The following is a 25,129-nucleotide window of genomic DNA, read 5'->3' on the forward strand; positions in this document are numbered from 1 at the left end:
TTGGATAGTGTTTGAGTGATAATACAAATAATATTTATGAGCATTGCTACAATCATTTATTCTTGAACTTTTCTGAAAAAAGATATTAAGATAACCATTCTACGCAAACAATAATTATTACTTAAACATACTTGTGTCTACTACATGTTTCATATAAAATTAATTGTAGAAATTAAAGTGTAATTTTAACCATAGAACACCCGAAAATAATAACATGAGAGAAATGTTCTGACAAGAACAGTGTAATATTTGGTACAAATAAACACAACATAATCATATCACACAATCAAATCCAAATAATACTTGTTTTGAAAAACAGCCAATTTAAGTACAATACAATAAGTTTTCTATTATTTAACTTCTTATGGTGTTTAGGTTTCTAACATGCCGTGTTTACAACTTGTAAAAGTAGTACAAGACTTAGAATTTCATTGTCAGTAAAGTTATGCTACTCAATTTTAATAACTTTTTCAACTTCTGAACATCTTTTAACTGCAATTTAGTGCTAAATATTCTTTTAGCAAGTGAAACAAATCAATGAGTGATTATAGCAAGGAAATAAAAATAAAAATAAAAATTGTATATTCATGTTAGATCCAATCTACTACCATAGTGATGCTCCATATTAATATTTTCAAAAGCACATTTTACCAAAAAAAAAAAAAAAAAAAAAAAAAGAAGAAGAAGAAGAAGATAGAATACATGAAATTTTTCAAGTTGAAAAAAATCTACTCATATAAATTTACATATATTTGCAAACAAGTATATAATAAATCAATATTGTATCACAGTTCTCTTGGTAATAATAGTGCTAGTCGACTTACTACTACTATATTATTTTTACATATTATTAAAAAATTAAATGGTCTATGATGTTAATTTTTTTCTATTGGGAAATAATGATCATTTTTATGGTTTTATTTTCTCTCTTTAGTCAGAGATTGATTTATATGTACATGTTATTCTTTTTACATTTTATATTTTACATTATAACTACATGCAAGTGAATGACAATATTCTTATTTATAAAAACACTATATCAATTCTATAATTAATTCGACTGTCCTATCTAAATTCAAATTTTAAATAAAATATCATGCTTTCCATAATCATTATTTATAATTTCAAAAATGAATAAAATTCACTTAAATAAATAAATAAGTAACCTCATCCACAAATCAATACTGACATAAATTAATGTGATCCAGACTTTAATACATGCTTATAGAGTCCTATCAAATTATAACAAGTTGTGAAAACATTTGATGTGTTTTTTATAATTCTACATGATTCTCTCTTTTTGTTTTGTTCTTTTTTCTTTCTTTTTTTTCCTCTTCTTTCAGTATTAATTTATTAACTTTTAGAAATTCAAAGATTAATTTCAAGTTCATTTCGTTTTTTTAAATTCACCAATGAAAAAATAAAAAAGACCCTGCTAAACAAATTCTAGATTTTCAAGCACACAAGGAACAATGGTTGTAACAAGTTTTAAATAAATATTTGTGATTAGCTGTTATTTGTTTACGTATATTTTGTGCATGCTACTAACTTTTTTATTTTTATTTTATTTTATTTTTATTTTTATTTCATTTTGCCTTTATAATTTGTGCCACAAATTAGTGAGATGTTTTTTGAAGATTGGTTTTATTCGTTTTATAAAACATACTCAAGAACTTATTATTTTAATAATACTGGGGGGTTTAGAAGGGTTAACAAATTTACTGAAGGCTTTAGTTAACTATAGGTTGTGAAAGGCCAGCTTCATGTAGTTCAATGTAGATTTCATTTGGGATTTTGTAACAACCCTTGAAATTTTATTATTATTATTTTTTTTATGTTTCTTAACATATAGATATAATGAGTTTATAAGTGCACATTTCTAATGAAATCATCAAAAACATTACTTATTTGCACATATAAATATAATATAAGATGAATTACATTGTATTTAGTTTTCATGTCTTTCAACACAAGTTTTGTTAATGAGCTTTTAAAAAAGGATATTCCTATTAATTTGTAAAGTGACTAATAGTTCAATCATCAATCTTGTAACTAATAAAAATATATGCAATTTTAAATTCACACTTAGTCTCTTCAATTACTCACTTGATTCTTTTGGTCAATTGGTTTGCAAGACCTTTGTTGATTATGCACAAGAACATAACATTCATTATATTTTACATTCTTCTTCTTTTTCTTCTTCTTTCTTATTACTATTTTTTTCCATATACAATCTCCCAAGTAAAAAGTAGCTATTACCATGTTCCTTGCAATCTTATCACATGTTATTTTTTTTTTACAAAAAATTCTCCATGTTATATAAATCTCAACCGTATCATTTTTTATTTTTAATATAAAAAGTCATTCCACTAATCTATTTCAAACACAATTTTTTTATTTTAAAATCAAGATAGTTCATAAACAAAAGTCTCTCTTAAAAATCATGCATTACAAATTTTCTTAAATCTTAATGATGCATCACCACATGCTAACATAGTTTGTTTTCTACAAAAGTACCATCAAAGAATCTCGTTTTCTTTTTTTTTTAAAATATATATATATATATATATATATATTCATTGGAACTAGTTAGTTTATAGTAAAGAAATGTAACCCTTTCTTCCTTAGATTCTTTGTACCTTCGTACACTCCCAAAACTGTTTATATATATATATATATATATGTGTGTGTGTGTGTGTGATGTTGATGCTCACTATTGAACAAGCAAGCACGCAAGCAAGCAAAACGTGATATTTTAAAATTAATATTAAAATTCTACACTATTCATGGCAAGTGTTGACTATTACAGTGGATTTATTACCAAAAATACCACCCAGCCATGATTCGACACGTGGCATGACAGCCACACCTCACACCATGTTTTGTTCGTGGCTCGGCCAACTCGGATGCGCACGTGGCAGACTCAGGAGCACCAGGCGGTAAGTCGATGCTGACATGGCACTCCAACAATCGACTCTCCGTCAATCCCTTTCCTGATCTGCGTCCGTCGACGTCGGCCAGCCTGTTTTCCCTGCACACGTCCGTCTCCGTCAACGCAACGGACGGAAGACGAACGACCGTGGTCATCGTCGTCAGTGCGGCGCTGTGTCTGGTGGCTCTTGAACTACTACTACTGCTCTCTTGGCTTGTTCAATGCTTCCTTTCGTTTACAGAGTCTTCGCATTACCGGCCTCGGATCGCCGCCGCATAACATGAGCAGATTCGTTTACGGGTTCGGATACTGTTCCCGCTGGCAGTCGAGCGATCAGGTTGTCGAGACCGAAAATGTTATGACATTTTGCAGCAATTTCAGCCCCTGTGGATGAGCATGAAAGGTTTCTTCGATCGAGAGTTTCGGGCAGTTATGGCCAGTTAGTGTGTTGGTCGCTAACGTCCGTGATGTCGCTTCTCTTTACGACCAGGAGACGTGGCTGTAGAATTCGAGATCGTGGACCTGCCGTCTCCAGTGATTATTTTACATGGTCTTGTGTTCGTACAGTGGTGCAGTAAGCTGTTTGTTGTTTGTGGATTGCTCGGGGGTGACGATTGCAAGGTTTAGTTGCGGGCATTGGACACGTGATTGAATTGCGTTGGATTGTTAAGGATTTGATTTACGATGCGGAGGGCGTCGACGACGCTCGGTCACGCCGCAGCTGTTGTAATGCCTGGAGTTGTGATCATGCCGCTTACGGCACCGGACAGACTGCGTCTGTACCGTCGCTGCTTTCACGAGCTGGAGGAGCAGTTGTTGATTCTTCAAGTAGAAGGGCGAGAAGCAGAAGTGCGTAGTTTGCAGGCGGAATTGCGATTCTTGGAGGAACTCATCATGGTCTTCACCACACTGAATCCGGCCTCTCCTAACAAACAGTTAATATTTATCCTTCTGAAACTTCCTTTGAACTCTCCAGGTTACTGGGAGAGAATTTCATCTGATCAGGGAACCAAATGCTTGGCGGGTGGGTTTTTTTTTTTTTTTTTTTTTTTTTTTTTGTTATTAGATTGCGTGAATGTTAACATCAAATACTTGCTGTTGCAGAATTAATATTCTCTCTCGACATGAATGACGAATTGTAATTTACTCTAACTCGCATTTCTATTTAAATGGTATTGGGCCATACTTTTGAGAGTCGTGCAGAGTGCTCTCCCCTGAGGTTTGGATGGAGGATGCTGCAGTAGAGGAATTGGATCTTTCTCTGGTTACTGATATTCTTTTGCTGAGTGCTTCTTCACCTTGGACTGTGTACATTGCTGACCGCAGCCAGGTCCATTCCAAACTACCTCATCACCACAGGAAAACTTTTTCGATGACTAAACTACATTATTTTTTCCATGACCGCTCATGTAAACTGGATGTGAGCTACTATTAAGCTCACTATGATTTGACGTGCTTCGGGTGTAACGAGGTTTTTACTTGGGGTATGCACTGCTGGTACAGTGGTTGCTATGTTTCGCGTCCCCAAGCGTGAAACGCACGACGGGTTGGAGTTCACAAGAACTTGTTGGCACTGCAGCATGGGGTGCTTGTCACGCTGACGACTTTCCTGTGGTCCAGCTTGTAAATTTTGTAACCGACTCCCTGACATGAAAATTTCGATCAAGTTGTTCTTAATGTACAAGCTGCAGCATTATTTTTTGTCAAATTGTAATATCTATTATGATCGTGAAGGTTTCTCTCTTGCAGATGTTGCACTTGAGAGACAGTGAACCATCTGGAGGTAGTGTGATATACAGACGGTTGAGAAAAGATCGTTCTTATGTTACCGTACAGGCAACAGGTCGAGCTATTGGCACAAGGTTTGCACCCAAAGCCCATAGCAAATCTTAGACATTGCCTTACACACAGCTGGATCTCTTTCATTTTCCTTGAGATTTCCCATATGACCTTCAGCGCTCAGTTGACTCAAGTTTAGGAATCCCAAAGTGGACAAGATTTTGTCATTGCATGAGTATGACCTCTTGTGACGACTTTTGGGGTAGTTGTAATGGAAATATTTGGTTGTACTGATTCTAAAAACCATGAATTAACTAAAATCTATGTCATTCGGCAGGTGGTATGCGTGGGTAGAGCAGGACATACTAAACTTTTCTCCAGCGGTATGTTGTCATTACTGACTTGTGAAATGTAAAAAAAAAAAAAATTACAGTCCGTTGCATTCTTGAATTGGCATGTAAATGCACTCAGACCTCACCAATGCATCCTTGTATCTGCAGACCCACCAGGAAGAGCTTTCTCAGGTGAGCCAGAACAGAGGAATCGCGAGAAGTCCGAAGCAGCAGGTGGTGGAAGGAGACATCCCTTTCACGATTCGGCCACGTAGACTATCTTCACCTTGGATTGCTCCACCAGAGGTTCCCAATCCAAATTGGGACCCAGTAGCTGGAGGCAATAGAATAGTTTCCGCAACAGTTGCTGCCCCTTCTCTCAAACTGCAAAGCAAAGGCTATGATGGGATAGAATCAGAACCCGACGAAGTTATTACGGTAAAGCCAATTTCGACACCAGTAGGCGAAGCCTGCACTCTTGAGGTGTGAACTACCTCTCAAACCATTTTCCGCTACCATTATCTCCGCAGCCAATGAATACATTGATGTTTTTGTACGATCATAATGCTAAAATTAGTTTTGTTGCTGTGATTGCACCAGTTACAACCACGATCTCAGGAAGTTGCGACAATCCCTACTATGTTGAGGTAAGTTTTTGAATTATTTACGTTTATTGTTGCTTGGTTTCGGCTGTGCTGCAATGAGCAAATGGGACTTATATTTCGTTTCTTCGTTCAAACGTAATCTTAAGATATGTCCCTTGTTAAGTTTTTGGCCTTTGGGATTTTGTTCTTATCGGTGTGAGAGTGTGGTTACATGAGTGCTCGGTGCACAGTGCAGAGGCAGAGCAGAGTGGAGCATGTTCCGCACCCATCAGGTCCAGCAACATTGAGGCCGGAGACACTATAGCAAAACTCGGAAAGAGTAAAGGAGCTGCACCAGTAGCCGCCTGCACATTCAACTCAAGACTCGATGAAGCTCTTCCAACTTTAGACGGAAAAGAGCTCATCCAAGGAAAAAAGGTCGGAAACAGATCTTCCTATCGTCGCGTATTTAGCCAATGCCATGTGTTGATAGCGTAATTCAAAGCGGGGATTCCAGATCTAATCGTGAATAGAAGACAAATCTGACACAATCAAGTAAACACAGGACCTCGTAATCACGATGCCTTGGATTTGTGAAAATTTGGAGTTCTTGTGAAGGGTTTGCAGTCGTTTCTACATTAATGAAATGCTGATTATGGCTAATGGAACTGAGCCTTGAAATGTGTTCCAAAGTTCCCTGAATCATTTCTGTTAAGTTGTTCAGGTATTGCTGGCAGAGGATGATGCAGTCAATCGCAAGGTAGGACAACGTTTGTTGAGAAGTCTAAATTGCGATGTCACAGTAACATGTAACGGTCAAGAGGCTCTGGATGTGCTCTGTCAAGTACCTGCTTGGCCAGAGTTGCCAACAAGTGATGAGGTGATGACCCCACGGTTCGATTTGGTTCTTATGGACCTCCAGATGCCTGTCATGGATGGAACACATGCGGTAACAGACTTGCCCCTTTTCACCATGCGATAAAACAATGCCAAAACTTGTATGAATTGTTATCATTAGCTTATCAATAATGTGGCCGTGCAGAGAAAACTCTATCTATAACCAGTCGAAACCGTGTTGGTGGGAGCAAGAGGGACAGGGATGAGGATCTAACTGTACCTTCTTTTGGAATACAGGTGCAGCTTTTTCGAGAGTGGGAAGAATTGCAAGAACCGCCAAGAAAGCGCATGACGATTTTTGCACTGACTGCTAATGTCAGCGGTAAATCTCCATCTGCATCATTCCACGTTTGTATGGCTTCATTGGTTGACGGATGAGTAAATTTCATTGGTGCATACCTTGAATAAGTTGAAACAGCCAATTATGTTGAGGTGAAGGCTTGTTGCGAATTTGGGAGGTTCGTGTTGTAATTTGACCATTAAGCTTTTTTTGGGGGGGGGGGGGGGGGGGGGGCAAATCTAAAAACGTGCACACATGTCTAGATCAAATTCAAGAATGGCTTTGATTGGAGAGTCTGAAAGCTTCAGACCCAATTCCTTTGCTTTCGAGTATAATTTTCATGTCTCCTGCTGTTCGGTATGTGTGGATAATGCCATGTAAATGGCGTAACCGATGTATTATGTTGTTCTTATCAGATCGCGACATGGTGAAGTGTGCCCAAAGTGGTTTCGATGAATTCGTGAGCAAGCCGTTAACGATTGAGAAATTGATTGAGCGAATGAGAAACATCAAAAATGATGATATCCATAATCGGGGCCTTGACTTGTGAGTATGAACAGTTTACGTGGATCGCTAATACTGGAGCCTCCCTTCGCACCAGTTCACAAATGAGAAATTCCGTTTGTAAGACATTCCTAGAACTTGAGGACGGCACTCTTCTGCATGGAGGCAGATAATGTGTAAACTTTTTGTCTCAAAGTTTACAAAGCGCAGTGAGGACTCCGCCTTCGGGAAAACTGCAATTGAACGGAACGATCTAGAAGAGGAGTTTAGATTGCTACGCAACCTTTTAATAACGAATGCTTGCACAGAACTGAAAATCTATCACAACTTGCTCAATATCTCGTGTTTGAGAATCATTGCTTCAGCTTTAATTGCAGGGTCGTGTTATGATCGATCCTGATGAACGACGATAAATTCTTCTAGATTCTTCATATTTGCTATCTGCAAAGTCGTTGCAGAGAGTGGACTTGTTTTTGGAAATGGGTTGATATTTAGTTCTCGCTTCAGTGGTTTGCAACTGGATTCAATTTTCCCAATACATCTCGTGAATTAAGCCGACGACGGAAACAATTCATGCCACGCGCTCGATTCCTTCCCAACTTCACCAGACGTTTGTCCCCAACTATACTTGCGACACTTCCGATTCGAGGCTCCAACCACCACCTGACGGAGCTACACAAAACAGACAACGCACTTTTCACACAGACGCTCGCGCACTTTTGCATCGACCAAGGCTGCTGGATGTTCGACACTTGGTTGAACATGAGTAGGGACATCATGCAGCAGGAAGTTGATGGAAATAGACTGCCCTTGATTACCGCATCACTATCAGGACCATGAAATCACGCTCACATCTCACCACGAGAACCAGCTTTAGTGACTCTTTCTTTTTTTCTGTGCAACCTGGAGGAATTGCATTATGGGCATAGAGAGCATGGTGGCCTCCTACTCCACGACGCCGACAGCGGAGGAGAATCATGGCCACCACTCTCTCTCTGTGTGTCTTTCTTTCATTCCTCCTTTCCATTGGGTGTGCTGTTTCCCACACGACTGACTGAGGCCATGTCTATGGACGCTGCCTCCGGTACTGCTGCCTCGCTGTGGTGCCAGTTGCTGGCTGTGACACTCACTACATGTCACACACAAGCGTGGGTCTTCTAGCTCAAGATCCCCGCCCCCCCGCGTGCGGAGTGTGCAAGAGGACATGAATGGAGGCAGCAGCAAGGGACGCAGAGGGATATTGAAGAAGAAGAAGAAGCCCAGGAGGGGGAAATGTGAACACCGTTGCCTGCCTGCCTCCGCAAGGCGTGGCGGTTCAGGGGGAGGAGGCGGAAAACGACGACGACGATACCACGACGAAGTCGACGCCGACGCTGTCCTGGAGGACGATACAATGACGAAGTCGACGACGACGATGTCCTAGTGGACGATACCACGACACCGACAGATTGCGTCAGGATTTGTGAGCTACTTTTGATTTAGCTTTAGCTTTTTCGTTTCTTTTTGTGTTTTTTTCCCTTTGGGATTATTAACCTAGAATCCTGATGTTAAGGGTTCTGAGTTCGTTGTGATGAATTTCTTGGTCAATGTGGATGCAGGTGTGCATGGTGTGTGAAATGGGATTTGAAGTCTTGCTTGATGGAAGTGTTGTGGAAACGGAGTTTATGTTGAATATGTGTATATACATATATATATATATATATATATATATTGGTCTAAACTCAAAAAATTAATTTATAAATAAAAATACAAGTTGTCAAAAACCAAACTAGAAATGTCTTGGATGTATTATGTGAAAACTTGAACTGGTTTGTTTTGTTTTGTTTTGTTTTTTTCTTGTTTTTTTTGGATCCTTCTAATTTAAATTTAATTTAGAATTGTAATTTTAAGTATCATAACTTAAAGAAGTATTCAGCTACAATGACTTCATTCTAGTGATTATATTTTGGAACATGTTCTTGGGAATGGATTTTCAGTGTATTGTAATTTCCAATTTACATTGGTTTTACAAATAGAAAAGTTGGTTCAGTTTTTTGAGATTTTGAAAGCATTCGGTGGTTCTATAATTAACATTTCTAAACTTGGGTACTCCATTAATTGTGGTAATATACTTCTATGCTTATAAATTCATCATATATGATTTGTAATAATATATTTATCTCAAGAAAATTTCTTTTACATTAACGGATTGTGTTGAGTTTGAATTTGGACTATAAATCATTATTTTCATTTACTCAAAAAAGATATAATAATAATAATAATAAATAAATAAATAAATAAATAGTGATTTCAATCAATATATGATAATAACATTATTATGATTATGATTACGACTTATTTTTATTTTAATTCAAACTACTTACTTTTGCTTTCTGAAAATAATTTTATAATGTTATATGAACTAGTTTTTATTACAATTGTATGCTTGTAAACTTACATGTACAACTGCTGTCTGATAAATCCAGAAATAAAGGTGGATTTTGCGATGTGGTTTAGAAATACTAGAGCATTCATCATAGAATGAAGGATAATTAGCAAATAGATAATCACAAACTATGGAATTACATGAATTACACCAATCATAAATGATCAAAGAACATATACAAAAAAAAATTCTTCTCAAATATGCCTATCTTGAACAGAATTGTATTCAACATAATAAATTTTATAGTATTATTATTATTTAACAAAATTATTTTTATTTAAAAAAATTCTGCAACATATTGGTTTAGTTAACAAGACTGTCATGTATTATTTTTTAGTTACAATGTTATGAAGATGGCAATATTTTGAATATACATTTTTAAAATCGCAATATTGATTCAAAATTCTGGTAATGTACACGAGCTCATCAAAATAAAAGAGCCAAATATTGAAATGAAACAATGTAGTATACTTTAACAATCAAAGGGAATTTCCAATAGAATGAAAGTAAAATTAATGGATATTCCAAAGCATTGGTGAATAAATAGGCCACACTTAAAGCATTCATCATCAACTAGAGAGTAAAAACGTTCCTCAACAACACTCACAAAAGTACAACATTGTCAAATTCCACATTTATATTTTATTATTAGTTTTTCATTTTTTCTAAAACATGGGTATCCTTTCAACGCCACATAACCAATGAGTAGGTGCGGCATGTCTTCAACCTCCTTAGACAATGACACCCTCCAACTCATTCTTTTTAATCTTATATTTTTGTTTTCTTCCTAATCAATAATTTATTTATCTGTATTTGTAAGCTTTTTGTACATGAACCAAATTACATGAATGCGTGGCCCCATGTACCCTCTGCTCTCTCTCCTTTCATTTCTACATCTACTTGTCATTTATTAGAGTAGGTGGAAGAAATTCAACATTCTATAATGCATCCTTCTCATGGCCACACTTTGTACAAACTCATCACCCCAATAAAGCAACATTGTGAATCATCATAATAGTAATAATAATAAAAGTGCATTCATTTTCCTATTCTGTAGAATTTATGCTATTGACAGTAAAGTAAACATAAAAATAAAAAAAAAAATTTGGATACACATTAGTTTTTTTTTTTTTTTTTTTCTATTTTTTCTGTTTTTACTTCAATACTTTAATACACCGAATAATTAATTAATGCTTTTACTCAAAGTAAATAAATAAATATTCTTGTGAGCGGTAGGGAATCAAGGAGAGGACCAATCAAAGGCAACGGGGAAATGTTTAGCAAAGGGAAAAATAAAAGTTGCATGAGATCTTTAAGATAGTTCTAGAAATGGGGTACGATTTTTAGTTAAGATGATGTCAGATAGTGTTGGTTGACTTAGAAGCTATGATGCCAGACACTCTGAAAAACAGGGTACACAATTAAAACAAAATGTATAAAAAGAGATAATAATAAATAAAAACTGACATGTTTAATAATAAAAATAATAAAATAAAAATGGTATGAAATCATATCATGTCATTGGTTTGCACGGACTTTGTTTTCTTTTTTCCTTTACTTAATTCTTTTGCTCTAAGACACATACTAACTTCCATATGACTTTTCATTATGATCCATCTGTTGATATCTCTTTGATTAATTTGCAGAGAATTTGTGTTGTTACTACTGTGTACTATGTGAAGTTATATCTGTGTGATTATTTTTATTATTATTTTCTTAAATCACAACAGTTTTTACATGAAACTTAATTTATTTTTATATATAACATTTATACTTGTAATACAATTTTTCATTATCTGATGCAATGATTTCAAAAATATGATCATTTTAAACTTTTGGTAATAAATTATTTCAATGAATTTTTTTTATGGTTTTTGTTTTTCAATCTTTCAAATCATTACATCATTTTTTTTAAATATCATATATATATATATATATATATATGTATTATTTGCTTATTAATTAAACCTTACTTGTAATCATAATACCACTGAAGCTGTATACGAACTAGGAAATACAAAAGTTGAGACAACAGCATCCACTTTTCTAATTCTTTTTGTTTCTATTCTTTTATTCTTTTACAAATGCTTGGAACTACTTGTCCAATTTACAGCACGATTTTGCACCCAATTGTTCTTTGACACTGAAATCAATTGAATGCTTTTACAATTGTGAATCTAACTCTCATTCAGAAACACAAATAGTGTATTTAAGTATGTGAGCACAATTTCAAGCAGTTCTGCCAAGTGTAAACAATATTGATTCAAATCCCTTTAAATCCTAATTAACTGGTGTCTTAATTAGCAACAAGACCCACTTTTGTAAACTAGGTTTCAATTCATTTTATTCAACTTTTAGGACACTTGTACCTCAACTTTCACCTGTCTGTGATTGCAATTTAACACCGTTTTAAAATTCATTTCTTGATTATTCTTCTAGTGTTTAGATTCTGGGTATAGTTACTGGAGTGAGAAACCAAAATCTTCAACATTCCTGGCCACTAAATACTTATATGATCTAGAACACAATGTTGGTATAGCTTTCACAAATTACCTACAAAAATCACTAAAAAAATCCTTCTAACTAAACATGGACAGTATATTGTGGCGACAAGATCTATGACACCAGTTACTTCCACTATCTGATCTGGCAATGATCTGGTATTGATCCCATGGTTTTTGATTTTGTACTTTTCTATCACAATAAATATCCAAGGAAATGAATTTGACTAAAAATGAAATCAACCCTGATTGCATTTGATACAGAATGCGTTTTTTGAACATGATTTAAAAAAAATGCTTCTGATGTTTCTGTCTCACTGCAATATATATAGTTTTGATAATATCTTTAAGGTTCTCTTTTGATTATATCTTTATTTACAAACAGATGAATATCTGTAATATCCGTAATAACTCTAACTAACAGTACACTGGTTTTATTATTTTTAATTTTTAGGATAATTAAATAGAAAAGAAGAAATAATATCATTTTTATCAAGCTAAAAACAATATTAGCTCTTGACAAGATATGACAAGAACTAAAATTGGTTGTCTATTTATTTATCTAATTACGATTAGTACTTTTAGCCACCAAAAAGCTGTAAGTAATACATTCAATGTTTTTATAATAGCCAAATGAGTTGATGCTCAAAAGTTGTAATATGTTAGAATTACATCAGCATGTGCATGTCACAAGGATATGTAAAAAAAACTCCTTAAGGTATTATAATGTTTTAATTTTCTTTAATATCATTCTCTAAGGAAAAAATTAATATTTATTTAAATAATTACATAAATAAGCCATTTCATGATATTTAAAAAATGTCTCAATGTTTTAAATTAGTGTTATAAACAACACAATTTATTTAATTATAGTTACTTGTTCTGCTTAATTAATCACGTTTATGTACGTATACATATATAATAATTTTTTTCTTTGAATAATGTAAATTATATATATATATATATATATATATACATTATTAGCTAATTAACAAGAAAATGCATAATTAAGACTTTGAGCTAATTTGTTTTCAATCTTTTAGCTTCTTGTTGATCAAAAACCTTTCTATTTACATACTATTCCAACTCTTGTAACTTTTTCATAACTTTTTTATATTAAACCACTTCAAGTAAATAGTGTGTTTCTTGAGAAACATCAATTACAATACAAAATTAGTAATTATAATTTCTCTAATAGAATTATACAGCAATCATCTTCTTACAATAACATTCAAATAGAGTAAAGTCGGTTGTTGCTATGATATTAAAATAGTAATAAGAATAATTATACACATCTCTTTGTAAACATAATGATTTATTTTGAATCAACATGAAATCAATATTAGTATTATATTAAAGCGTAATTAGAATCATAACAATCTCTCTGGCATTATCATTCAATGTGAAACTTGTTGTCTTACCAACCTTGTTGGTAACTTTTCACTTTAAAAAAATTGTTAATAAAATTATCATTTACATTTTTACTTATATTTATTTTTTTGACTCTTAACTCTTATTTTTCCCTTTAAATATCTAATGGAATAGCTGTTAACAAGTTTTTTTTTTTTTTTTTTTTTTTTTTTTTTTTTTTTAAATTAAACATTAGTAAAAACTTTAATCATATTTTCTGTAATGTATGTTTTTTTTATAAAGTATATTTCCTTGTTAATCTTAAATCTTATGTATTAAATTTTCTTAAAGAAAATAAAAATTTATACATTTTACTGACTATAGAGTCATCAATTCATTTTTATTTATTATAATCATTAATTTAAATTTGAATGATTTTATGTGCATTTGTAGGTTCAAAAAATAAAACGTGATATTAGAAAATTTCATGTTATAGAAAAGATGTTGCCTCTAGAAATACCTTTCTTAGATTAAGTCAAATTTATAAACAATTATTAAATCTTTCTTTGAAAAGTGTATTCATCTGGGTTGCTTAAGGGACTTGAAACTAAAGATAATGTCTTTAGTTATCACTTAAATCATCAATATTTAAATCATTTATGAATCAAATCACTAATAATCAACATTTGTTTTTGTATAGACTTACAATGCATTTAGAAAATGAGAATACTCTTGATAGTAACATTGATTCCTTCATTATATTATTGATCAAGTTTTCAACTATGTGATGTCATAATATTATCAATTTTATTTGTCGGCCCAAAATGAAGTTGTGGACTTATTTTGATTTTTGAGATATACTATTAAGCTTCTATTGATTTATACATATATATATTTTTGAAAATACATTCTTAAAGTCATTGTATCAAAAAAGTAATATTTTATTACTGTTACTATTAAAATATAAAATTATATAATATAAAGTTAAAATATATGATTTTTTTGTCTTTTGTATATATTTTTTCTACATATTTTTTAAAAAATAATACTATGTATTATTTTTGAAGTGTATAGTTATAAAAAATTAAATACTTTAAATTATAAAAGATATTATTTGATGTTTAAGATGATATGAAATATTTTATGTATTTTTAGAAATCCTATCAATTTAAGAATAGAAAACATAATATGACCAAATTTTAGAAATACTAAGAATAAAAGCTTAGTGTGATAACAAGAGAAAAAACTAAAAAAATTGTTTATATAAAATGTAATTGATACTAGAAATGATATGTGTGGAGATGTATAGTTCAATTCTTTTGATTGCTTATAAAAAGTATTCAAGAAAGTGGTAAATAGTTGCAATAAAATATGTAATAAAGTTGTTATAAAATTTAATGGTGTTTGTATGTTTTGGACTTATTAGGAAAATTAATTCATCAAAATGTTTATATTCAAAAGGTCTCAGATGGTCATAATAATGCAAGATTTTACTATTAATGAATAAAAAAATACTTAAAGCAATATAAAGTAGTAAATTTAAAAATCACTCTGAATTTAGAGTTTTAAAATTTAAAATTTATGTTAATGTTTATAAATAAAATATATCAATACTAGATTTAAAGGCTTAAAAATATATTATTAAAAATCACACAATATTTTTTAAAGAAAAAAATATGAGATTAAAATAAAAGATAAATAATTGTACTTGTAAATAAAAATTGGACCAATAAGTTGCTATCAATGCTTCCTTTGTGTAGAGATTTAGAGACTAAAATTTTACACAGAATAATTTTAATGCTTTAAAAATCTATAGAAGATAATTTTTTAGATACAATAAACAAGTCATTTTATGAATTAAGAAAACAATCCAAACATCAATATAAGTAATTTGATATCTTTTTAACGAAACAGAGATAGAATAAGAATAGTTTTTAAGTATTGTATGTATTTCAAATGATATAGAAAGATACCCTTGTATGGATATGCCATACACATAAACTGTATTGATTATATATTTAATGTAACAAAGAAGAAATTCTTACTTATATATTTAAGATGCAACTTATCAAAGAATTTGATGTGAAATATCTTAGACATGCTAAGAAAATTCTGAAGATTGTAGAAGAATTAGACTTTAGATATTACAAATAATGTATATTGAGACAATGTTGATGTACTTTGTTATTTTAACGTTAGAATGGCTTTCAAAGAATGTCTAAATACATGGATATTATACAATTTCTTAATATTAATTTTATCATAAATTCAAAAAAAAGAAGTTCCATTACAAGTTATGTCTTCATAATTATTAGTGGAGGTAAGTCACAGACATATATTTACTGTAATTGTTACCTAGGTGATATGAATAAGTAGAAGTAAGTAAAAGTAGATTAATTTCATAATATCTTTTAGAAAAGCTTCTTAGTAGCTTCATTGACATTGCTTTGACTTTACATATATTTATACTTGATGGATAGGATAGAAACTTGGTCAATAAGTTAACTTCATGCCACATATGTTGGTAGCTTGTGGAACAAGCTAGCTATGAGGCGCCCACATCGAAAACTTGCCTTGCAAGTTAAGATATGTGTTGTGCAAAGTCAACACATTTTTGGAGGTCCTATAGAATGTCGCCACATAGCTCTTAGGTAGATAGTATATGTAGAGGCAAGAGTGAAGCCTTCTTCAGTCTTTTCAACTCCTTTCTTGCTTCTAGTCTAGTTTCAAGGGTCTTTAGTTTTCTTGTCTTTTGGCAATAGCCATTCTAATTTCTTTCTTAATATACATATTTTTTTATTTCTATTTCGTCATCTTTTTTCTGAAAAAAGTCTCACTTGTTTATTTGTTATTATCAAGTTCTTGTCCTTGATATATTGACAAGAATGCACTTACAATATCAAAACTTTCTCTATTCTTGATTATGAGTTGATTATACCATTCTCTTCATAAGATATAAGAGTATTAGAAGTAACAGATTACCTTCTTCTAAATTGATATTGTTCTTAGTATTTTCTTTGTTATCAAGTCCTCTCTCTTGTTTGTCTTGAGCAATCTTAGACATATTCTCTTTTTTAAGTCTTAGCAAGGCAGAACTTGCTGAAATGAAGAGTGTAATGGCACAAATGCAAGAGCAATTGAGGGAGTTAATGCTTGAAATGCATCAATTCAAATTACTATCACAAGAACCAATAAGATTGGCAGAAAATGAAGATATAGAAATATCTAGAGCTACTTCAATATCTGCACCAAATCATGTCCCTTCTCCTATAGTGGAACACCCTTCCAATGTTATAGAACTAAGAAATGCCCTACCCCAGAAGTTTGATGGTATCAGATTAAAGTTAAGAAGATTTATCAATTAAGTACAACTTGTGATTGAACTTCAATCCCAAAGCTATCCAACTCCAAGATCACTAGTTAAATTCATTAGTAAGCTTCATTCAGTTTCAGTATTATCATAGTTTTTATCTTTTCTTGAACAAAGAGAGCCAATATTAGATAATTTGGAGGCTTTTTTGGCAGAATTTTGATATATATATGGAGAACATGATGTAATTTGTATTGCAACCAATAAGATCCGTATTATGCAATAATGCAATTAATTAATAGTGTTGTATGCTTCACAATTTTGACAACTGGTAACTGATATCAAATGGGATGATGTTGCATTTGTTAGCCAATTCCTCTATAGATTACAATATGAGGAAAAGAAATTAATGCTCAACTTACTTGATCCTCAAACATTGAGTCAAGCAATTTACTTTGCTGTGAAGTGCAACAATCGTCTTTTTGAATTTTGATATGAGAACTGTACAAGTGAACCTCAATAATACTATAATTTAATGGCAACACCAACATCTCTTTAATTCATACATTTGGAAGTAGATGATATATAAATTAATGAAGTATGTTTCAAACCTCTTATTGAGCAAAAAAAGACTTGTTGTCATCAAGAAGGATTGTGCTTATATTGTAAAGAACTTAAGCACATTGCTGTCACGGACACAGAAATACAGACTCGAGATCTAACAAGAAGTTCAAGAAGAACTGGCAAGAACTAGATTAATCAGATGAATGCAAGAACAACACTAGGGAGGTGAGCTAGAGCTCCAAGAGATGTATTATCGAGACTGAAGAACTCTTCAGCCTTGATTCCAATATATACTCCTATTTAGGAAGCTTCTCAAGCAACTTCTATCAATTAGGAAGCTTTTAGAAGGTTTTAGAGACTTACTTCTAGAAGGTTCTAGAAACTTGTCTCTAGAAGGTTCTAAAGACTATGTCCCTAACATCTTCTATCAACTAGGAAGCTTCTCAAGCAATTTTCATCAACTAAGAAGCTTCTAGAAGATTCCAAAGACTTGTTTCTAGAAGATTCTAGAAACTTGTCTCTAGAAGGTTCTAAGGACTATGTCCCTAACATCACCCTCTCCTTTAGCTTTGAGGTCTCTGAAACGCAATGTTGTTATTAATCAATACCAACGCAAGAAAATGAAGATCTGTCACATAACGTCTGCTATAAACTCTAACTGTTGTTCACGAGGCAAGTGGTTCATTGGTCCTTGAAGCCAACGGTAGTGGCCCATGCCTTGGACTTCTGACCAAGCATGAACTTCAGTGTCCTCATTGTGAAATTGTCTTGTAAACACGCCTTCTAGCTGACCATAGTAAGCAGGCTCGAACTCAAATACAATCACCAATGATTGGTTACTCGGTATCCTCTGTTATCATCATGGTGTAAGCAGTTCTTCATCTCGAGGTCGCCTTCATGAGCTAGTTGGTTGAGATAATCTGACTGGCATAGTATCTATCTCATGGCTATTCATATCAGAAGACCAAACTATGGCTACTATAAAAATTCTACTTTATCTTGGAGAAAATAACTACATTAATTATAAATTTTGGTGGTGCTCTCTCCCTTTCTTATATTCTTGGGTGAGCAAGCTTCACAAGGAAGCTATCGTCAAACCAGCTTAGGTTTATGAGGATGTTGTTGATGAAACTCCTGTACCTTTTGCGGCACATTGGCGAGATTTTTCGCTGGCTCCCACGTTCGCTCATTAATATCGTAGCCGCACCAATGAAAAGATATTCCAGCTTGTCCCACTTTCACCGTGAATCTTGAACCTTTTCAACCTCGTATTCTTCGTGGTTCTTGATCTCAATACTAGGTGGCAGACATTGCACTCTTTTAGGAAAAGACGACTCTCGATAAGACTCCAACAGAGAAACATGAAAGACTGGATGTACCTTCATAGAAGCTGGTAATTCCAGATGGTACGCCACTTGATTGATTTGCTTCTGAATGATAAATGGTTCCAATCTTCGATAGTCCAACTTATCACATGGTCGCTGGGTCTTGATATTCTGTTGAAGAAGCCATGCTTTATCTCTAATTTTGAAAGTAGGTGCTTGATTCCTAAATCTATCTGCACATGCCTTGTAGGATTCTTGAGCGGATTGTATTTGAAGCTTCAACGTATTTTGAAGCTCTGATAGTTGTTTCGCAAATCCTTCAACTACTCAATTGTTATTTGTTAACGGACTCAATAAGTCAAGCTTCGGATGATATCCATAGTTGGAAAAGAATGGTCTGTATTGAGTCGACGCATAGAAGGTGTTGATATATGCAAACTCGGCTAGCGACAGATATGTGGTCTAATCGTCTTGCTGATAGTTGATGGTACATCGTAAGTATTGTTTCAAGACTTGGTTCACCCGTTCCATTTGGCTGTCAATTTGAGGATGAAAAGTCGAAGAAAGTTTGATATCCACGTTCAGTATCTCAAAGAGAGATCTCCAAAACTTTGATACGAACTGGGTTCCTCAATCTGATACGATATCATGTGGTAGTCCATGATATCGATATACATTATTGAAAAAGAGCCTTGCTGTGACTTCACTGGACGATGTCTTCTTGCAAGGGACAAAGTGCGCCATCTTTGTAAGCCGATCTACCACGACAAAGATGCTGTCAAATGAGTTCGATGATGGCAAGTCCGTAATGAAGTCCATGGAAACTGAAGACCATGGTCGACATGGAATCAGCAATGGCTGTAATAGTCTATAAGGGCGATGCTTAGGATTCTTAGATCTTGAACAGATGTTGCAGGAGAGGACAAAATCTTTCACATCCTTCCATATTTGGGGCCACTAAAAATCTCGAGAAATAAGCTCCAAAGTCTTGTTGAATCCAAAATATCCTGTAGCTAGAAAATCATGGCGAGATTGAAGAACTCGAAGTCGTGCTAGTCCTTTTGGGATATACAACTGCTCCTCAAAGTGTAAAAGATCTCCCTCCACCTTGAACTTGTCGTCATTGGTACGCTGCTTGATATCAATGGTTACTGAATCTTTAATGGTCACGGCACGTACGTGATTCAGGAAGTCAGCATTAATTGGCATAATAGTAGTGCAAAGGTGAAATTGCTCTGGCTTCAACAACGTCGTACATTATTGATCAAATGCTGCTTCTCCAGCCTTTGGTACAAGATACGATCTCCTCGATGAATTATCTGATAGTCTTTGCTATATTCCACGTGGATAAGTGATAACAAAATTGAACCTAGATAGCGACATACTCCAACGAGCTTGACGTCGATTTAGAACTCGAGCCGACATGAAATACTCTAAACTCGAGTCATTTCTGTCCTTGTCTTAGAATAGCTTCGTTGAGCATTTGCGGATCAGGAAGAGTTAATAGCAAATCCTTCACAGCGTTCCTTAAATCCCAATAGAATTGACTCATCAACGCTTCTTCGTTCCAATTGATGTCGCATGTTAATTGCCTGAAGTCCGATGCATAGACTGATGTAGAGCGCATCCCTTATCGTAGTAACTGGATCTTTGTTGTAGCCCATCGAACCTTATCATATTCACTAAATGTTTTCGTAAACGCATCCAAAAAGGTTTCAAAGTTGTTTAGTATGGACGATCGTTTCTCAAACAAAGGATCAAACCATGATAGAGCTTGCCGTGTAAGTAAGGTTCCAACAAGCCCAACACGTGACTCCTCTGTTGGATAGCATTTGGACTATAAAACTGTTATCAACCTAATTTGGTTGATGAATCCTCGAAACTTAGAATGCGTACCATCGAACTTGTCCAGAAGGCTAACTCGGGGCTCCTTATGTTGTAGAACCACTGGTGCTTGTCGAACCTGAGGCAAAGTTGCTTCTCCAAGTGTAGAAGTTTGAGGCTGGTGCAACCTAGATTGTGCCATCCTAGATGCTCCTTCATTATGAAGCCTTACCACGACTCCTTCAATCTCTGCAGTTCTTTGCGATAATGTAGCGAGGGCATTCATGATAGCATCCAACTTGGACTCCGAACTTTCCATCATACTAATGTCTTGGCCTCCGACCATTCTAAGAGAAGGACAGAAATGACTCTATAAGAAGACAATATTGGTTTAGAGGAGGGTACTCTACAACCTCTAAAATGCCTTAAGAGCTTCAAGAAAAGGGATAATCCACTCTCTCTAAGAAGAATATGAATCGAATATTGTAACAAATAAAGTATTAGTTTAGAGGAGGGTAATCCGCAACCTCTAAAATGCTAGTACACTTCTAAGCAAAGGGATAATTTACACTCTAACGAGGAAGAAACTAGCTCTGATATTTGAGGTGAATGAAGTCTTGACAAATTGTTATGGACACAGAAATATAGACTTGAGATATAACAAGAAGTTCAAGAAGAACTGGCAAGAACTAGATTAATCAGATGAATGCAAGAACAACACCAGAGAGGTGAACTAGAGCTCTAAGAGATGTGTTGTCGAGACTGAAGAACTCTTCAATCTCGATTCTAATATATACTCCTATTTAGGAAGCTTCTCAAGCAACTTCTACCAACTAGGAAGCTTTTAGAAGGTTTCAGAGACTTGTTTTTAGAAGGTTCTAGAAACTTGTCTCTAGAAGGTTCGAAAGACTATGTCCCTAACATCTTCTACCAACTAGGAAGCTTCTCAAGCAATTTCCATCAACTAAGAAGCTTCTAGAAGGTTCCAGAGACTTGTTTCTAGAAGGTTCTAGAAACTTGTTTCTAAAAGGTTCTAGAAACTTGTTTCTAAAAGGTTCTAAGGACTATGTCCCTAAAAATTTCTCAACATAGCTCAAACAAGTGACACAACTAAAAAATGAGGAATATAACTATCAAAGAAGATAATATGTCGAAAAACGAATTTGTCTAGCTACAATTGGGACCATGCGGTTAGAATCTTGAACAACCGCTAGTGAAGGTCATATTCTCCCTTGAGAACCCTCTCATTGTTTTTTGATAAATGTTATTTTAGGACGTAAACATCACAAAGTCTTTGCCTTGTTAGATTCAGGAGCCTTAGCATGTTTCATTGATGAAGAATTTGGTAAAAGAAATAACATACTTTGAATGAAGAAAACTAAACCTATTCATATAGTAGTCATAGATGGTCATTCGTTGTCTTCAAGAGATGTTACTCATGAAATCTTTCATATAGAAGTAGAAACTAATGGTCATAATAGCTTTATAATATTTAATATCAATCGATCTCTCTCTAATCCAGTCATTTTAGATTTATAATGGCTAAAAAAATATAATCTTAAAATAGATTGAACTTCTCGTAGTTTTGACTTTTTTACAAGTATAATTAAGAGCATGATTAATCAAGTAGAAAGTCATAAGTTTAGTACAATTAAACATGTATTTGTAGAAGCAAGAACTTTCTTGCATGTTACAAAAGAATGATTACCTTATGTTATTTATGCCACACCTGTTTCTATTGATAGAAAGACTTTAAGTGGCATTCTAAGCCAATATCAAAATTTTCAAGATGTATTTGAGAAAAAGAATGTGGATACTCTTCTGAAACATCATTCCTATGACTGCTCAATTGACATTCAAGAAGAAGCATAATTACCATTTAGACCAATCTACAATTTATTAAAAAATGAGTTGGCTGAATTCAAGAAGTATATTGAATAGAATCTAGCCAAAAACTTTATATGCCATTCGAAATCTCTAGCAGGAGTTTCAATTTTATTTGTGAAGAAAAAAAATGGATCATTGTGTCAATTATCGAGGACTCAACATAATCACTATCAAGAACAGATACCTGCTACCTTTGATAACTGGACTCCTTCATTAGTTGAATGAAGCTAAGATCTATACAAAAATAGATCTATGAAAAGCATACAATCAGGTACGTATTAAAGACAAAGATGAATAGAAGACTGTATTTCAAACAAGATATGGATATTTCAAATACAACATCATGCCTTTTGGACTTACAAATATACCAGTAGTATTCCAACATCTAATGAATGATGTCTTTTGAGAGTTTTTAAATGATTTCATTGTATGTTACTTAGACGACATCTTTATCTATTCTAAGAACTTAAAAGAATATGAACTTCATATTTGTCGTATGTTACAAAAACTAAGAGATGCGGGATTCTATTCCAAGATAAAAAAAAAATTTATATTTTACACTACTCAAGTCAATTTCTTAGGATACATCATTTCAAATGATGGACTTATGGTAGATCCTAAGAAAGTTCAAGCTATTATGGATTGGAAGACCCTAAAAACAATAAGAGATGTCCAATGCTTTTTAGAATTTGTTAACTACTATCAGATCTTCATCAAAGACTTCTCTCAAGTTACAGCTCTACTTACATGTTTGACTTATAAAGACAAACTTCAATAGAATCAAGAACCAAAAGTAGCATTTGAAGCTTTAAAGACAACCTTTGTTTTTGTACCAATCTTATATTGTATCAATTTTTTAAGCCATTTTTTATGGAAACAAATACATCAGACTTTGCTTTAAGTGTTGTATTATCACAAATGGAAACAATTGATAAACTTCACCTAATAGCTTTTCATTCTGGAAATTTTTCAGCAGTTGAGATCAACTATGAGATCCAAGATAAAGAACTTCTTGCAATCATGGATTTGTTTCAAGAACGGTGCCATTATTTAGAAGGTGCTTTAGTCCAGTCATTGTGTATATGGATCACAAGAACCTTGAATATTTTATGTCAACATGTGTTTTGAATCGTTGCCAAGCTCATTGGAATATGTCTTTGTTAAGATTCAAATTCAAGTTCACTTATCGACCAGGAAAACAACAAGGTTTGTCAGATGCACTCTCTAGACGATCTTATCTTGCACCAAAGGAAGGAAATGCTGCTTTTGATCAAGAACGGATAATTTTCTTGAAGCCAATGCATCTTTCTCTTCAAGCAATGAAATCAATACTACCTGTTGATTCAACTTTTATTAACCAAGTTTAGTCAAGTATGTCTTCTGATCCTCTTATTCGTGATATTAAGGAAAATCCTTCAAAGTCTCATGATACTTCTATGCTTGAGTTCAAGAACAATCTACTATATTTTGAAGGATGCCTATATGTTCTAAAAGGTGAAGCTCGATTACGTGTTCTTCAAGCTCGTCATGACTTTCCAACAGCAGGACATTTTCAATACAATAAAACTTTGGAACTAATATCCAGGGATTTTTGGTGGCCTCAAATAAGAAAGACAGTCGAAGATTTTGTACAATCTTGTGATGTTTGCTCAAGATAAAAAACTCCTCATCATCGATCTTACGAACTTCTTCAACTATTACTCATTCCAAGACAACAATGGTCTTCTATTTCTATGGATTTCATTTTGGATCTTCCAATCTCAGATTCTTATGATTCTATAATCGTGATACTAGATTGTTTTACGAAGATGGCACATTTTGTACTATGTACAAAATCTATCACAGGTAAAGAAACAGCCAAGGTCTTTTTTGACAATATCTATCGCTATCATGGATTACCCAAGGATATTATACCTGATAAGAAAACTCAATTTGTATCAAGATTTTGGCAGACTCTTTTCTAGATTCTAAAAGTGGATTTAAAACTATCTTTGGCATTCCAACCTCAAACTGATGGATAAACAGAGCATATTAATTAAGTTTTGGGGTAGTATTTAAGATGTACCATCAACTACCAATAAGATGATTGGACAATTTCTTTGTCATTGGCAAAGTAGGCTTATAATAATACGATACATTCTTCTTTAAAACAAATACCTTTCTTTGCCAATTATGGTTATCATCCACGACTTGATACTTTTGACTTTTCAAAAGCTGATAATCTTGGGGCGAAAGATTTGGCAAATCATTTGTCAGAGCCACATGCAATAATAAAGGCGCAGTTAAAAGAAGCTCAAGAACAATAAAAGATCAATGCAAATTTCTATCAAAAGGAACAACTACCATTCCACATGGATGATAATGTATGGTTACTTCATCATAATATCAAGACCACTCGTCCTTGTGAGAAATTGGATTATTGAAGGCTTAGACCATTTTCTATTTTTATACAAATCAATCTAGTTGTATATTGTTTATACCTACTGGAGTCAATGAAAATCCATCCAATATTCTATGTGTCTCTTCTTGAACCATACAAGATAGTAGACATACAAAGTAGAAGAAAAGTTCCACCTCCTCCTATAGAAGTAGACAATAATGAAGAGTTTGAAGTGAAAGAAGTCCTAGATACAAG

At 33.6% G+C, this 25,129-nt stretch overlaps 1 protein-coding gene across 1 annotated transcript; it reads left to right on the forward strand.

The window, feature by feature from the left end:
• Positions 1-3,154: 3,154 nt before the first annotated feature.
• Positions 3,155-7,644, forward strand: LOC112282279 (uncharacterized). Its single transcript, XM_024519708.3, has 11 exons — positions 3,155-3,867; positions 4,136-4,262; positions 4,436-4,555; positions 4,682-4,794; positions 5,049-5,094; positions 5,212-5,526; positions 5,644-5,690; positions 5,879-6,065; positions 6,352-6,576; positions 6,762-6,846; positions 7,221-7,644. Exons 1-11 carry the CDS (start codon positions 3,617-3,619, stop codon positions 7,352-7,354), a joined length of 1,650 nt encoding a protein of 549 aa, XP_024375476.1. The 5' UTR covers positions 3,155-3,616; the 3' UTR covers positions 7,355-7,644.
• The last annotated feature ends 17,485 nt before the right edge of the window (positions 7,645-25,129 follow it).

Source organism: Physcomitrium patens, chromosome 5, assembly GCF_059467195.1.
Source record: "Physcomitrium patens ecotype Gransden chromosome 5, ASM5946719v1, whole genome shotgun sequence".
Lineage (NCBI taxonomy): Eukaryota > Viridiplantae > Streptophyta > Bryopsida > Funariales > Funariaceae > Physcomitrium > Physcomitrium patens.

Coding starts and splice junctions, on each gene's coding strand:
- LOC112282279 (XM_024519708.3), top strand. CDS start 3,617: ATGCGGAGGGCGTCGACGACGCTCGGTCACGCCGCAGCTGTTGTAATG. Junction 3,868..4,135: donor CCGGCCTCTCCTAACAAACA/GTTAATATTTAT, acceptor AGAGTCGTGCAG/AGTGCTCTCCCCTGAGGTTT. Junction 5,691..5,878: donor ACAATCCCTACTATGTTGAG/GTAAGTTTTTGA, acceptor CTCGGTGCACAG/TGCAGAGGCAGAGCAGAGTG.